At 40.2% G+C, this 16,724-nt stretch overlaps 1 protein-coding gene across 1 annotated transcript; it reads left to right on the forward strand.

Annotated features, from left to right (window-relative positions):
- The first annotated feature begins 10,152 nt into the window (after positions 1-10,152).
- Ndufaf4 (NADH:ubiquinone oxidoreductase complex assembly factor 4) lies at positions 10,153-15,945 on the forward strand. The gene is made up of 3 exons (XM_006979248.4): positions 10,153-10,408; positions 10,661-10,764; positions 14,168-15,945. Exons 1-3 carry the CDS (start codon positions 10,273-10,275, stop codon positions 14,450-14,452), a joined length of 525 nt encoding a protein of 174 aa, XP_006979310.1. The 5' UTR covers positions 10,153-10,272; the 3' UTR covers positions 14,453-15,945.
- The last annotated feature ends 779 nt before the right edge of the window (positions 15,946-16,724 follow it).

Raw genomic sequence — 16,724 nt, forward strand, 5'->3', positions numbered from 1 at the left:
AGAGGTAAACGTTCAACTGTTAGGAATTGGGACATTATCTGGAGTGAAACAGAGTGCAAGATGGCTGGAATGTATAGGTCCAGAAGGACAGAGAGGAAAATTAAAACCATATGTCGCTAACATAGCTATGAACCTGTGGGGTCGAGACTTGTTGCAACAATGGAATACTCAGATTAAAATCCCTCCAATCTCAGAAACAAATCATAAACTAGCACATGTTTCTGAGAGAAATATTAGAAGGCATTATTTTGAGTGGTCACCAGCCATCCATATTATACAAGAACAGGGCACAACAACTGATAATCTTCCAAAAATACCAACAGCTCTACCTTTAAAATGGTTAACAGACAAGCCTGTATGGGTTCAGCAATGGCCTTTAACAACAGAGAAACTCCAGGCTTTAGAAGAGCTGGTAGAAGAACAGTTAAATGCTCAGCATATTGAACAGTCAACCAGCCCTTGGAATTCTCCTATATTTGTTATTAAAAAGAAATCTGGTAAATGGAGAATGGTAACAGACCTTAGAGCAATTAACAAAGTAATTCAGCCGATGGGCTCTCTACAATCTGGAATTCCTTTGCCTACTCTGTTACCAAAAGGATGGCCTCTCATAGTTATTGATTTAAAAGACTGTTTCTTTTCAATACCCTTACAAGAAAAAGACAGAGAAAGATTTGCTTTCACAGTGCCTACTTATAATAATTCTCAACCGGTTAAAAGATTTCAATGGAGGGTCCTCCCACAGGGAATGTTAAATAGCCCAACTCTGTGCCAATATTTTGTACAACAGCCATTGGAAGTGATACGTAAAAAATTTCCTAAATCTATAATTTATCATTATATGGATGATATTTTACTAGCTGACTCAAATGCAGATACTTTAGAAAGAATGTTTGAAGAAGTAAAGAAAATTTTGCCTTGCTGGGGATTACAAATTGCTCCTGAAAAAATACAAAGAGGAGATTCTATTAATTATTTAGGATATAAAATAGAGCTACAAAAAATTAGACCCCAAAAGGTGCAAATTAGGAGAGATAGACTACAGACTCTTAATGACTTTCAAAGATTATTTGGAGATATTTCTCATCTACGAACTATTGTTGGGGTAAAAAATGATGAACTGACTAATTTGTTCAAAACCTTAGAAGGTGACAAGGACTTAAATAGTCCAAGAGAATTATCACCTGAAGCTGAGAAAGAATTGGCCTTGGTAGAAAAGAAAGTACATGAAGGGCACGTGGATCGTATTGATCCAAAGCTGGATTGCATTTTGGTTATTTTACCTTCTAGGCATTCCCCTACTGGAATATTAATGCAGAGGGAAGATATTATATTGGAATGGATATTTTTACCAAATAAACCAAATAAAAAATTAAAAACTTATGGGGAAAAAATCTCTGACTTGATTTGGAAAGGAAAATTGAGACTTCGTCAATTAGCAGGAATAGACCCAGCAGAAATTGTCGTACCTTTAACTAAGGAGGACATTGAAAAATTATGGACAGAAAGTGAACCTTGGCAAAGAGCTTGCAGTAATTTTTTGGGAGAAATTAACAGCAAATATCCCAAAAGCAACAGAATTGATTTTATAAAGAGAGCTGATTGGATCTTGCCTCGAATTGTACGGCAAAAACCCATATCTGGAGTTCGTACATTTTATACAGATGCCAACAAACAAGGAAAGGCAGGTTACAAATCAGAAAATTTAAGTAAAGTGGTACAAAGTCCTTATAATTCAGTGCAAAAATCAGAATTGTATGCTATTCTGTTGGTATTAATGGATTTTTCAGAACCTCTCAACATAGTAACTGACTCTCAGTATGCTGAAAGAGTGGTATTACATATTGAGACTGCAGAATTTATCCCTGATGCTTCAGAATTAACTTCACTATTTATTCAATTACAAGATACAATCAGGAAAAGGAGTCATCCTTTATATATAACTCACATCCGATCTCATACTGGTCTGCCAGGCCCTCTAGCACAAGGCAATGATGAGATTGATAAATTATTGATAGGAAATGTGCTGGAGGCCTCAGAATTTCATAAAAAACATCATGTCAATAGTAAAGGTTTAAAAAAGGATTTTCCCATAACCTGGCAACAAGCCAAAGAAATAGTAAAGAAATGTCCTACTTGTTCCTTCTATAATCAAACACCATTACCAGCAGGATGTAACCCAAAGGGTACTCAGAGGAATGAAATCTGGCAGATGGACGTGTTTCACTTTGCAGAATTTGGAAAACTGAAATATGTACACCACACTATCGATACTTATTCAGGATTTCAATGGGCAACTGCTTTGAGTTCTGAAAAAGCTGATTCTGTAATCACTCATTTGCTAGAAGTTATGGCCATTATGGGTATACCTGCACAAATCAAAACTGACAATGCTCCATCATATGTCTCTGTTAAAATGAAACAGTTTTTTGCTTATTACAATATAAAGCATATTACAGGTATACCACATAATCCTACAGGTCAAGCAGTTATAGAAAGGTCAAACAGAACTCTAAAGGATATGCTAAATAAACAGAAAGGAGTAACAAAAACCCCCAGAAATAGACTGCATAATGCTCTATTAACTTTGAATTTTCTGAATGCCAATGAGAAAGGAACAACAGCTGCAGAGAGACATTGGGTAATAGAAAAAACTACAGAATTAAATCAGCCTATATACTTTAAGGATGTGCTGACCTCAGAATGGAAGCCAGGGTATGTATTACGTTGGGGACGAGGTTTTGCTTTTGTTTCTATAGGAGAAGATAAGCTGTGGGTACCATCAAAATTGATAAAGGTTCGATTTGAACAAGAGAAACCTCTTAATTAGAGGAGGTGATAGTTCATCAACCAGCATGAACATCCAATTTAAACTAACTTGTACCTGTAACACATGTCTTTTCATTTAATCAGATAATAACTTGCCAAAAAGGAACATCCCCAAAATTAGTCTTGGGGGAAGGTTTTTGTTTTTGTCTTTTAGGAGAATGAAGGTTAAGGAATCTGAAGGACACAAGACAAATGAGACAACTGAAGAAAAGGGACAAATCATCTATCCCAGGAAACAGAGTATATTGGAGTATATGGCATATGGGTATATATTATCTAAAAAATTTTATGTCTTCTTAAATGTTTGTTTCTGCTTTTCTCTAAAGATTTAACACTATTGGTTTTCTAATAGTCCCAGTTCAATTAAAATTTAAAGCTGACTTTGGAGTTGGAGAATGGCTCTCTCCTTCTTTAAACTCAAGCATGTTGTTAAAATGAAAATACAAACTCCCTGTATCATGACAGAATAAAAGAGCCATTTTCTGCTATGGGACAGGACAAAAGCCAAATTAATTAAGGGACTATTCTATTACTAATCTCAACTCTTTGATTCTATTCTGATTCTTTAAACTTTTCTTAAAGTATAAATTTTATATCAAAATTTACAAGATTAATATATATATACATTTTAAACTTTGTTAAGATATGAATGGTCATATAGAGTACTAACTAATTCTAGAAAAAAGGCTTCAATTAGCTGCATATATATGTCTTTGTGTTCGAGTCTCTTATCAGTTTTCTGCAGGAAATCACGGCCAGGCCTAACATCAACTGAAGTCTCCGGAAAGAAGATGGGGCCCCACAACAACAACAACAACAACAACAATTCCACGTGGACAATAATAATATCACTGAACTGACAAACATCATCTATAGATCAGCTTTGAACTACAAGGTGCTCAGAACAATTTTGAGATGACTAGCTGAGATGATCCAGTCTCAAAGACTACTTAAATAAGGACTTGAGATAAACCCTGAACTTTGGCAATACACATGGACTGGATAATAATGAAGGATATAGTTACCTTTCCTAGAATTTGACAATTAACCTAAAATTTTTCTTTCAGGATAAAGATAACTTCGCCCATACCCAGCAGGAAGCAATTTTAAGAATGACGCCCACATTCCCAAAGAGGTGGTGTGGGGCGGGTGGTTTTTTTTTGGTTCTTTTAATGGGTTTTGGGTCTGGGATAATTTTCATTGTTTAGGGGGGTTGGTTACAAGTTGTCAAGGGTTAGGAAAAAGGCTAAGCAAAGGAGATTAGATTTAAGGTTCTTGTTTTTTAAAAAAAAGAAAAAAAAAAGAAAAAAAAGAAAGAAAGAAAAGAAAAGAAAAAGACAATTACTAGTTTTAAATACTTTACATTATTACCAACTATTAGGATATAAAGAAATGAAAGTTAGTAGTTAGACATTACAATAGAAATTGTAGTCATATTAGATATGTTTTAAAAATTGAGCAGATGTATTTTAGACAGGTCATCTTCAAACCCTTCAGAGATCTACAGAATATGGCATTTAAAATGTTTTAATAACTTAGAAATTTTTCTTTTTTGAGACATGTCGGCTCCTGGCAGTACCAATCTACTTCAGAGAAAATATGGGCATTGAAGAAACTGCATATGGAGTTAATTTTCATTGTGGCAAAAGTTAGCCACTGGACAACAAAGTATCCTCAAATCAACAGAAAAAATGGACAGACAGAACACAAAACAAAGGACTACCAATTCCTGCCAAAACAAGTGTGGTTATGGCTTTATCAGACGGCATCTTCTGAGGCCAGGACAATATGGCACCATCCCTGAAGTGGCCTTCACAATCTGGAAAAGGTACAGTGCCCTTTTCTTTGAAGGCAGCTGAACAGGCAGTGGGCCGATGGCTTCTGTTGTGCAATGGAACAGCAACTGAAAACTCATGCCTCTCAATAGTAGACTGGCATTTAATAGAGGGATGTGGAGAAGGGCATGCTTAGATGAAGCCATATATACACAGCCAAGAAGAATGGACAGCTGAATTCAAAAACCATCAACAATTTCCAGAATTTAAAATCCTGAATCATGACATGACACTAGTGGAATTCAGGTGTTTCTGGTACATGAACTGCTCTCACCCAGTGTGAGGTTGAACTGTTGACCTTGTGTACAACCTACTTCACAAATGAGTCTGTCAGATACGCTAAGCCTATAGGCTGAAGATGATGCCCCAACACTGTGGAGAAACCTCAGGTGACTGTCCAGGCAGCTGGCTGTTTCTGTCAACTCACAAAATTTTTGGAAGTTGCTTTTGTGCACTTCCTGTTTTTATTTTTGTTAGCTAATATTATTTCCTTCTTGGGTCTCTGAGGGAGTTGAAGATTAGTTAGTTATAGTTGAAGATTAATTAGGATAGAAAGTGAATTAGATACATTTTGGACTTACTAAAATAGGATAGATAAGGGAATTATTTTCTCTGATTTGTCAAATACAAATGGACTAGACATCGTTTAGGTATTTGTTACTTGTATATATTGTATATAGTTATTGTACTTTTGTATATAGTTTTTCTTTTGTTAGTTATAACCTTTTGCCTTTTTTCTTTTTATTAAAATAGAAAAGGGGAAATGTGGTGATATTTTATTTGTACTGAAATGTTATTTTAATTTTATGTTAATAAATAAAGTTGCCCTGGGGTCAGAGCTATTAGAGCCATAGTGAGAGCGTGGTGGTTAGAAGAGCTAGGTAGATTTCTGTGTGTTCAGGGATACAGCCAGTATTGGAGACATATGCCTTTAAGACCTGGAGGGCGGTACTTACAGGCAGTGATGAGGCAGTCATGTGGTTGGGTTTACAACCAATGAGAAGGCAGAACAGAAAGATTATTTAAACAGGGACACAGGAAGTACCTCCCTCTCTCGGGGAAGCTAGGAGCACTGCAGGAGGTAAGATTTTATCTCTGAGCTCTGACCTCTCGGCTTTTCTCTTTTACCTTGGCTCTGTGTTTCTTATTTTAATAATACGATTGGTTACATCTACATCCCCCTGGTTTTTCTGGAGGAAGAAAAGCCTGCCAACACTTGATTTTATCTTCAACAGATTTCCTTGGGACTCTGACCTCTAGAAAAGTGAGGTACTAAGTTATTTGTTTGAAGCTATTCTTTTGTGATAACTTGCTATCCAATGTTAGCAGTCACAATGACGACAGTAACGACAGTGCCCGCATGGGAGCATAAATGCCAGCTGATAATTCTAAGTGTGAACTGAAGCTCCCAGAAAAGAAATCCAGTCCTACCTTGAAGGTTCTACATGATGGCTGACTAGACTTTGGGAACTGTGGTCAGCTGGGATGTTAAAGATTTAGAGCCATGATGGTTACTGATCATCCACGTCACCGAACCTAGAAACTGGTGGTTCTCCAGCCATGTCTGGAGGGAATCCCAGGATTGGATTTATTGCTGTGAGAAGCCCCTCTCTGAAGGTTGGTATTCCAAGGCGAACGTCCTGAACTGAATGAAAATGAGCTGAGCACCAGCATTTATCTGATTGCGGATGGAATATGACCAGCCTCACTCTCCGGCCACTGTCTCCTGGCCATGAAGAAACATATCCCTGTGAATGGAAAGACAACCTTTCTTCCTCAAGTTGCTTTTTGTCACAGCGACATTACAAGCAATTCATATGGAAAACTGGTACCAAAAAATGGGGTTATTGCTGGGGTTATAACCTGACCCTGCGATTCTTGGGTTCTTCAAATTAGCTTAGATGAGGAACGTGGAAGAATTTGGAACTTGGTGTAGTGGGTAGCCGTTCCAGCTTTGACCTGGAAGTACTACTCCCATTGAGGCTCCTGTCTCGGCCCCACCTACACTACAACTTGGGACAAGAAAAAGTCCTAGAATACTATAAACAGGGCTTAATGAGCCATTTTGATGGGGATTTGGAAAAGAGGCATGTCGAGAGCAATGTGGGCAGAAGCCCAAATGATGAGGCTACAAAGGAACAAGGATGCTTTTAGGAACTGGGCTCAAGGCCACAGATGTTATATTATGAAAAAGAAACTGTTTGCAAGCCGTCTGTGTCCTGGCACCTTCAGCAAGGCTGAACTCAAAATTAACAGACTAATTTGTTTGATGGAGTAAATGTCAAGACAGGATAGCATTCAGGCTTTGGCATGGATACTGTTTACTGCTCTGATCCAGGTCTTCTGTGATAGAGAGCAAGAAAAGGAACAAATGGATATGAAAAAAATATGGTGTGGGCTGGTTCTGTTCTGCAACAGAAAATGTTTAAAGTTGCAAACAAACGCTGGAGAGTTAAGAGAGTGTATTGCTTTTGCAGAGTTTGGGTCCCAGAACATTGGGTTGCTTACAACTGCCCATAACTCCTTCTGCAGGGGATCAGGCACCACCTTTTGGCCTTTGCAGGACCTGCACCCACATGTACATACCCATAGATGTACATACACATGTACACACACCCCCACACATACCTTGGATAAAATGCTAATTGAGTTCTTGCAAATCTGTTGGCTCCTGGCCTATAGTACAGGTTTCAGAGAGGTTCTCTCTCAACACCAATACTTCATGAGGATGCCATTCCTTCATACATTTCTGAGGCCCACTAGTGGCTGAAATTTGCCCAATATAGCACCTTTGGGGTCTTTCTTGTGCTCCAGTCACTTGTTTCCTGAGTATAGTTTCTAAAATGCTTTGTAGGAAATAGAAGTGTGTTCCAAGGAAGGGGTGTGCAGTGGTAAGAGTCTAGGCAGAGAGAACAGCTGAGGAGGCTGAATGGTGTATAACTGGTGTTTTTTTTGGGAAGACATAAATAAATGTCTACTAATCTTATCTAGGGACCAACGGAAAGAGAAAGCAGTAATTCTATCAAAGTCCAACTTGGCAAGACAATAAATTTGTTGGGGGTTACTTATAGGAATAAAGTAAAGGAATATGAATGACTCAGGGGCAGCTGCTACACTAAAAAACCACTCTAATCTACAGGGCTGGAGCTCTGTGTATGATCCGAAGGCTGCTCCAGCATTACAGAGCAGGAGCTCTGTGTATGACCTGCAGGCGGCTCCAGTATTGCAGAACCGGAGCTCTGTGTATGACCTGCAGGCGGCTCCAGCATTACAGAGCCGGAGCTCTGTGTATGATCTGCAGGCAGTTCCACAGCCGCAAGCCTCCCCCAGCACTTGTCCGATGGCTTGCTGGATCATGTAGACTTCAGCTTTCCCAGATTTGTGAGGGCTGTTTACTTCCCGAGTCTTCTAAGCATCCTTCTTGCTTTAGGAGGCAATATTTCGACCAGAGGAAAGTGCCACACAGCAAGGGAAGCATGGAGGGACTGCCTGGGGACTCTTACTGCTGCTAGTGCCTGGCAAAGACAGATGGCATTTTAAACCCTTGATGCAATTCCTATCTATGTTCCAGCCTTCCTGGGTGCAATAATGCTACCACATGGAAAGAGCATGTTAGTCAGCAATTGAAACTGAACTTAGAGTAAATAAGTACCTATTTTGTCCACAAACAAAGCAAAAGGAAATGCCTCTTCTAAAAAACAAGTATTTCAGTGTGTCAGCAACACTTGGAGCTCATTAGTATAACTCATTACCACCTATCAGCCCTATTCCAACACTTGGCTGAGAGAAAAGCATACCTCCAACTTTCCCTGGGGTCCTGCTTTCAACCCTTACATAAGCCAGAGGGGAATTCTTAAGTTCAGACCTCCTGTTATTTTGTGCATTTTGACAAGAAGAGCTGGGATTATGCATTCATGGTTCAGGATTTATTTCCATTATGATTACCAAATGGGACAGCCAAGGTGGTTTCTGCTGGAGTCTGTGGGCCTTGTTTTGGCCTTTGAGGACTTGAGTAACCCCAGGCCAGGGTGAGGCAAAGCACGTGGCTCACCTGAGGATGCCTCTTCCAGTGTCAAATCCAAGCTCTGCCTGAATGTGAAAACCCACAAATCTTTAACTTTGCGCTATCTGCTGCCCTGGACTTACAGGAAACTCCTGTGTAAGGTTACTTTCTTGTTGCCCTCAGTTTGGTGGAATCACATGAAAATGAGATTTTCACTTTTGAAATACTTTAACAGGCAGTAAATGGAACTGCTACTATAATTCTTAAAGCACACAACAAGCTTAATGAAGCCAATGGACATTTCTTGGCACCCAGAGAAACTGGCTTAAAAAAATTTCACTGAATTATGAACTTGCTTAAAAGCTCTAAGATGGAAATCTTGGAGCAGCCTGCCACCTTCAGGATAACTAACCAATTAACTCAGAGAACACAGGTTTTCGCTTCTATATATTACACCTTCCGATACATTCGTTATAGTGGTCACCAGAGAAATGTTTCATGATACACAACAGTGAGAACTTTACCCTCTAATGTTTTTCCCTATGATGGTGGTGCAGTCTAATTAATAATAGTCATTTAGAAAATTAAATCTCCCCGTTTGCTTTAAATTGGTTACACACAACCAATCTATTTCATTTAATCAAACAGGCTAAGTTTTTGCAACCGCGGTCTAGGAAAATATTATTAATTAGGAAACATATTTTTTTTTGTTGGTAGGCTTTAAAAAACTTATGGGTCAATCACAGTATTTCTTTATGGGTCAATTTCACTATTTCTAAATAATCTTAAATAAAATCTGTATGAGAGGAATCCATTCAGAAATGAAAAGGAAGAAAGAAATGAAGGGGTAGTGGGAGAGGAGGGGAAGGGAAGAAAGAATATGTTTATTTTTTCCAAATACACCATTAAAGCACAAGTTACACCAGGCTCAATCAAGATTACTCAGACTGAGAGAGGCAGCAGAGCAGAGGAATGGGACCGAGAAGAGCATCGGTGCTCATGGAGGAATAGGTCAAATTAGTGGAAAGAAGAGAAAGCTTAAAATTCATAGCATTAGGAACAATGTGACCGGAAAATGGGTGTAAAGACAGTGGAAGAAGGAAACAAAACAAAAAACTGGAGTGCATAGGCAAGAAACAGGACAATTAGAGCTGTCAAAGTGGAAAAGCGGCTGCGAACAAAGATTCCTCATTTTCGTTTCTCAAAAGCAGCGGCAGGTAAGTTCAGAACCTTGCCCCTCTGCCCTGCCCTTTGAAAGGGTTGCAAGATCTCCGCCCTAGACTTTCTCAACCCGGAATTTTGCAACCGTGCGGTCCCGTGGGCTGCTGCAGCCGCGCGGCTGGCTCCCTCACCGCGAGCGTCCCTGACAACGCCGACACGCGTCGGGTCCGCGCAGGCGCCCCCGCGGCAGGCCGGCGGCGGCGGCGGCGGCTGCGGCACCCAGCGTGCGTCCTCCGGGCCGCCAGGGGGCGACGAGCGCGCCCTCAGCGGCTTCCCGCCGCCTGACCCCGGGCGCGCGCATGCTCCGTGCGCACAGAGGTCACCCGCGCCGGCGCCAGCGCCGCCCCCACGTGCGCGGGGAGCCGCGGGCCTCGCGATGTAGAGATGGGGGCTCGCGTGTCCCGCGCCTTCAGGAACTTCAACCTGGAGAACCGGGCGGAGCGGGAGCTCAGCAGGATGAAGCCCTCCACGGCGCCCAAGCACCCGTCCACCCGCAGCCTCCTGCGCGAGCAGCTGAGCCGTGAGTGCCGCCCCTCCCGGGCCTCCCGTGACATTGAGGTCGTCCCCGCGGGCGCGGTGGCGGCGCCTGGCAGTCCCGGCGCTCGGGGCCGCGCGCGCCCCCCTGGCCTCGCCGGGTGCCCCCTCTCCTGGCTGTCCAGAGGATTCTTTCTTTTGAAAAAGTTTAAAATCGTCCTACGCGTTTACGGGTTTCGAGACGATTTCCTTTAAAAAAAAAAAAAATAAAAACGATGGCCTTCTTTTCTTTCCTTAGAGCATCCAGAAATCAAAGAAGAAGTTTCTAGAAAAGATAACGAGCTGCTGTTGTTACTAAAAGACGTCTATGTCGATTCCAAAGACCCGGTGTCCTCCTTGCCGGTAACGTATGCGTTATTAAGCCAGCGGTTCATGTTGGAGGTCTGAGGAAGTGATCAAGAAGAACGGGGCAGCCGGGTGACAGTGCAAAGTGTGTGTGTGTGGGGGGGGAGGAGGGAGGAAGTGCCAGTGGGGAGCACAGCCACTGAGCGCAGGGCCTGGCTCACTGGATACTAGGGAATGCCAGCAGGGATTGATTAAATGCACCGGTGTGAAAGGTTGATCGCAGAAGTTGTAGGGTTGGTTAAGGAACTTTAGTGTCAGCTGAGTGACAAAAGATGGCTTCAGAGCCCTTTTCATGTCTATAGGTTGAGGTGATCTTACCTTAACGACAGCTTCTGTTTAGGCGTTTGTGGGGACATGTTTGTGTCTTTACGGGTGTATCCGGACAGGATATGTAAATATTATATGTCAGTTCATATGATATGCTGGAATGGTAGGCATGGCACATATGTCAGGCATAAGTGTTTATGTGTAGTGGTCAGAACCGCCCGTGGTCTTACTCTCTGAGGCCTGGGATACTGTGGGCCACCGACATTAAGTGAATGAGCAGCTATACAACTGCAGTGTTCTTCCAGGCCCCGGGGGAGTAGGGACTGCCGGAGGAAGTGACATTTAAACCTGGGCCTGGAGTGTGAATTGAAATTGGAATCAGGGAGACGACAATCGTGGTTAAGGTACAGAGTTAGATTAAGTGATGGAGAAGTGCCAACCACATCTTTCAAAGTTTTTTGCATTCTAAAATATTTTGTACTGCTAAATAGTAGGCAAAAGACTACAAATTACAGTTACTTATATAATACCCATAATTTAATAGTGACTGTAGGATTTAGTAATCACCAGATTCTCACTTAAAGATGCATTGATTCAGGGCGATAGTATGTTATTTTTAAGCTAACACTGAGCAGTACTTAGAAATACTATTTCTCATTTATGCTGAGCATGTGTTTTTGTGATTTTCTGTAAAGATATTTACTTGGTGTTTAGTATAAGAGTTTAGTAGAAGAGATCAGTTTAACCTCTTCAAATATATGCCAGTCACCTAACTGTGTAATTTATTTACTAATTCCTTTCCCTTCTTCTCTTTATAGACTTAGTGGTGCTATTTGCTTTTGCTCCTTACCACTAGACGCTTACTGCCTCATTTAATAGGGCTCTGTAATACATCCTGGTTACTGTTAAGACCTAAAAAGCTCCTTGTCTCTTCTTCTCTAAATGAACTTGGAATCACACTGTCAGTGTCTTTAGTAAGCCTTGTTTAGATTGGACTGTAGTTAGATTAGGATTCATAGGTTAACTAGAAAAAGATTAACATCCTTTAATTGTTGAGTCTTTGAGGAAGAGTGGAAAATTGTTTCCATTAAGTAGAAATTTCATCCCCTAATTTAAATATATTGGAAAATGAGTGATTTTTATTTTGTAGCTAACCCTATATTGCTAGTTATTATTTCTGCTAGGAATTAGTTTTTCAGTTTTTTTTTCTTAATTTTTTTTTTTTTTTTTTGTATCTCTATGTGGAATTTGTAATTCTCTGCCTTTCTACTAAATGAAGAGAGGATGTTCAATTTCATCAAAAATTTTTTTTTTAATACAAAATGCTGAAGGGAAAAGAAAAATCTGGTATGTATGGAGTGGAGGTGGATCTGCTGGCTTTGGAAGATGAGAGATACTTTGAGGTTTAGGGAGTCAAAGGTACCCACAGTGGGAGTCTCAGGTGGGAATATGAAAGTGGAATGGGTGGTGGTCTGGAGACTGGTTAGAGCGTACGTGGCTAGGGGAAAGTGAAGGATTTGGATTACAGCTGGATCATGAAAGTGCATGCCAAGCAGATATAGTCATATCAGAACGGCTTTGGAGAGTCATTGAAGAGTTTAATGTGGGGAAAAAGTGCTGTTAGATTTGAGAGTGAGTTAGGAGGAAACAAAATTATCTAGTTAGAAGAAACCTGCTAGATGTCTTTTAATAGTTCCTTCACATGGCCCTGGCATGGTCTAGGGTGGTTTAGTGGTACAGAGGATTAGAGAATGGTATCAAGATTAGGTACAGAGTTTTAAACATGGACTTGGAAGCAGGTAGATTGGTAGGTTCAGTATTAGACACTCTGAAGTTGAGGTGTATACAGGTCCAAGTAGCGATGCCCGTTAGGGATTTGGGGCTTAAATACCCAAAGAAAGGTCTTGGTTTGGAGCCACAGATTTTGATATCGTTACATGTGGGCCAAAATGTGAGGTAGGGAGTGAGTGAAGATCCAGAAATTCAAGGCCAGCCCGGCATACATGACAAAGGAAATGTAGTTGGAACTTAATGAGCAGCAGAGGGGACAAGAGCCACTAGGAAAATGGAAGAAACCTGGAAGTATGGATGGAAAACTGGGGAATACATAGCAAGGAAGCTGAGGGGCAGGGCCTTGGCAGTTCGAGGTAGATTTGTGCATTAGAGTCGACAGTTTGAGTCAGGTATGGTGAGCTGCTGTAGTTAGTTCAAGTGACTTCTGAAGAGTGCCTCTGAACAAAGCAGCTGGGGCCATTAGGGCGGATTTATCATTTCAGCTTTAACTCTAGTTACAGGAGAATTTACAGAGGCTTTGGGTTGGCAAGTTTTAAAAAGGTAGTGAAGATACAATTTTATATGTCGGCCAAGAGGTGTGTTGGCAGGTGCAGTTGAAAATGAAAAGAGAAAGGGAATGCTTGGACCGGCTTAGGTGATGAGCTGTGATAAGACTGACCAGGGCAACTGGGAGAAGAAAAGGTTGGTTTCATCTGACATCGAGGTAACAGTTCATCAGTGAGAGAAGGATGGAAAAGTTTTCAAGTAAGCTATTACAGCATTGTTAGGATGCCGCTCTTCTGAAACAGGGCCACCTTAATCAACTCTCATTCATTTAAGATACAAGCTGAGGTTTCCTTACCCGAGCTGCTTAGGACCAGAAGTTGTACAGATCTGACTTTAAAATATTTGTATGTACATTACGAAGCATCTTTGTGGTAGTTTCCAATTTTAATCATGAAATTCATTTATATGTCATATACAACTTACAAAGCCTGAAGGCAAGTTGAGGGGTTATTCTTAGTGTACTTGCATTTTGACTGCTGATCATCACGGAAGTTAGATGTGAAATTTTCTACTTGGGGCATTATGGTGGAGTTCAGAAGTTTTAGATTTTAGAACATTTGTATCTCACATTTTGAGATTAATAATGCTCAGTGGAGGTGAGTACATGACATGCATTCAGTTACAATTTTACAGAGCATTTCTTAGAGTAAGCTATAGTTAGGAAAAGAGAACTACAGTGAGAAAATACAGTTTGAGGAAGTGTGTATGAATTTATTTGAAAAGAAACAGTGTAGACTTCAGACTCATGGGAGATGTAAATCTTTTATCCTAAAGCCCTTTTTTTTGGTACTAGGTAAAAGATGGTGAACTACAGCAAAAACCGAAGGAATTCAGACTTCCCATCGGACATCACTTGGACAAGAATGTCATGGACATTCCCAAAGGCAAAATTTCTGTTGTAGAAGCATTGACACTTCTCAATAATCATAAACTTTCTCCAGAAACGTGGACTGCTGAGAAAATTGCCCAAGAGTACTATTTAGAACTGAAAGATGTAAATTCCCTTCTGAAATATTTTGTTACTTTTGAAGTCAAAATCTTCCCTCCTGAAGACAGGAAAGCAATACCGTCAAAATGAAGAAAATCGTAAAACAACATCCTATATGTACTCCCAAGCTCTCTGTCCTTGTTTTAGTGTATTAAATTATACAAGTTACTGTGAACTGAATGCCCCTACTTTGAGTGCTCTTTGACCCCTTCAGGATTGCTCATAGGATATATTTTTTTTAAATCTATGTATGTGTAGTTCCTTGGTATATGTCAGCATGGCTAACCCCATGTATAAATTAATTACAAGTAAGAGAGGTTATGTGTCATTTTAGACACACGAGCTTTTAAATTGGTCCTGTGGCCCAAATCATTTAATATTAAGTCTCACTTTCCAGCTTTGGACTGTTTGTTCTTTGTAGGAGACACTGAAGCAAGAGCCCTCCTGACTTCTGTAAGAGTGGCATTTGTTAGGGAAAGAGATTCTTAGCAAGAGAGAAAACTGAGTACAAAAGCAGAAAAATATTTATTACCACTAGAGAATTTTTATGTTTTGAATTGGTTTTAAGTAGAAAATAACTTTCTGTAACAGGTCAGCAGTCTCTCTTGACAAATAGAAAGAGGTAACTTTTGAAGAGATGGGCAGTACTTAGAACTATTGGAACAAATAGCTTCTAACTTAGTAATATGTAAGGAACCGTTAGAAGGATCCGAATTACATGGTCAGATGTTTATGCCTGTTTTCATTCTAGGAGAAAATGTAACAAGCAAAAATAAAAATACAGTCCGTGAAGGACATGGGAAATTACCAGTTCATTCACATAAACTCGGGAGCATAACACACTCCAGTAACAGAATCTCAGATGAGGTAATATGGCATGTTATACCTGTGGGTTCTTGGCTGTATTGTTTGGCCTCTCTGTAATTAGTTGCTATAAAAGTATAATGCGCCTTGTATGAGTTCCAGGACAGTGGTGACAATAAATGACAAAGGACCAAGCAAATACAAATTCTTGTAGTTAAGGTAGATGTCTAAAACACATGTGACTGAATTGTTTGTAGTTTATGGTACAAGGAGCCAGAATTTAGATTTTAAAATCCGAATAGTATTTTGTTCTATTATGCCAAAAAGAAACACATTTCAAAAGGATGGAATGGAGTTGGGGGCATTGGGATTGTCCATATGCTTTCAAGGGAAGACAGATTAGTTTCCCTCAAGATTCCCCTGGAAATGATGTGGAAGATGAGAGGAATTCAGTGTGGTGATAGAATGAGGCAAGTGTAACAGCAAAGACAGGAAGTGAAAGTGAAGTTTGTAAGCTTTTTTCAAATCTAGTACCAGTGAATAAACTATATCTAGTCATTTGTTGTTCAGTACAGAAGTTTAAGAGAACACACTAATTCTAATCAATGCAAAATTACATTTGAAAACTCAATCAGTTAAAACCATCCTCTTTTCATTCAGATGAATACTTGAATCACTAGTACTGCTACTTTTGACTCATTTTTGCTGTGTGGTTAGGCAGATGTAATATGGTTTCTATTATATGGAATCACAATAAAATACTTCCATTTTAAACTTTAGCCTGTTGTGCTTTTTACTTCATGTCACAGGAGTTGCGTGGATTTCACGTTTGGGATAACGGAATTTAGATTCCAGTTCTATTACTAACTATGTCTGAATTGTCCTCGACTCTAAAGCCAGCAATTGCAAATGTTTGAAGAGCGGTTTATGTACCAGGCGCTAATCTAGGTGCTTTACATGTATTAATTTATTTAACATTTATCACAGACATGAAGTTAATGTTTTCCTGGGAAAGTTGTATCCTGGGCAACTTCAGTAACTTCAGAGATTAGGGAATGTTGAAAATTAAATAGAATATTTTGTACTGACTATTACCCTGGATTGCCTTTTTGGAGGTTGTGAGAATTATGTGAAATGATATGCAGGTTGCTTGGGCATAAAAGGCCAAGACTACTCAGATGCGTGCTTATATGAAAGTCCTTTGTGGAAGTTTGGGCTAACGGATGTCTAAGCCCTCTCTATTGTGAGAGACTTGGTTTTCATAATTGAGGTCGCTGAGAGGTTGGATTATAGATCAGGGATGTTCTAAAAATGGCCAGTGACTGTAATGTATGCTGGTACTGGGGCAGGCAGTATTTGGGTAATTTTATTGTGAAAGGTGAGGAATGGGGAACTGAGTTTGAAGGAAGGGAACTGAATAAGGAGGAGAGAAGAAAAGAATGCCCAGGTTTGGGGTTAGTGAAGAGGAGCTGAGAAAAGCTGTTCATTAAGAAGCCTGCAGTGGGTTTGGTAATATTCTACCATAAAGAGATAGGTTATCCAAACTTGGGGAAGAGGA

Source organism: Peromyscus maniculatus, chromosome 2, assembly GCF_049852395.1.
Source record: "Peromyscus maniculatus bairdii isolate BWxNUB_F1_BW_parent chromosome 2, HU_Pman_BW_mat_3.1, whole genome shotgun sequence".
Taxonomy (NCBI): Eukaryota; Metazoa; Chordata; class Mammalia; order Rodentia; family Cricetidae; genus Peromyscus; species Peromyscus maniculatus.

Excerpts from the sequence above, each read along its gene's own strand:
- Ndufaf4 (XM_006979248.4), top strand. The coding sequence starts at position 10,273 with ATGGGGGCTCGCGTGTCCCGCGCCTTCAGGAACTTCAACCTGGAGAAC. Across the intron at positions 10,409-10,660 it reads CCTGCGCGAGCAGCTGAGCC|AGCATCCAGAAATCAAAGAA; the intron begins GTGAGTGCCGCC and ends TTCTTTCCTTAG. Across the intron at positions 10,765-14,167 it reads ACCCGGTGTCCTCCTTGCCG|GTAAAAGATGGTGAACTACA; the intron begins GTAACGTATGCG and ends TTTTGGTACTAG.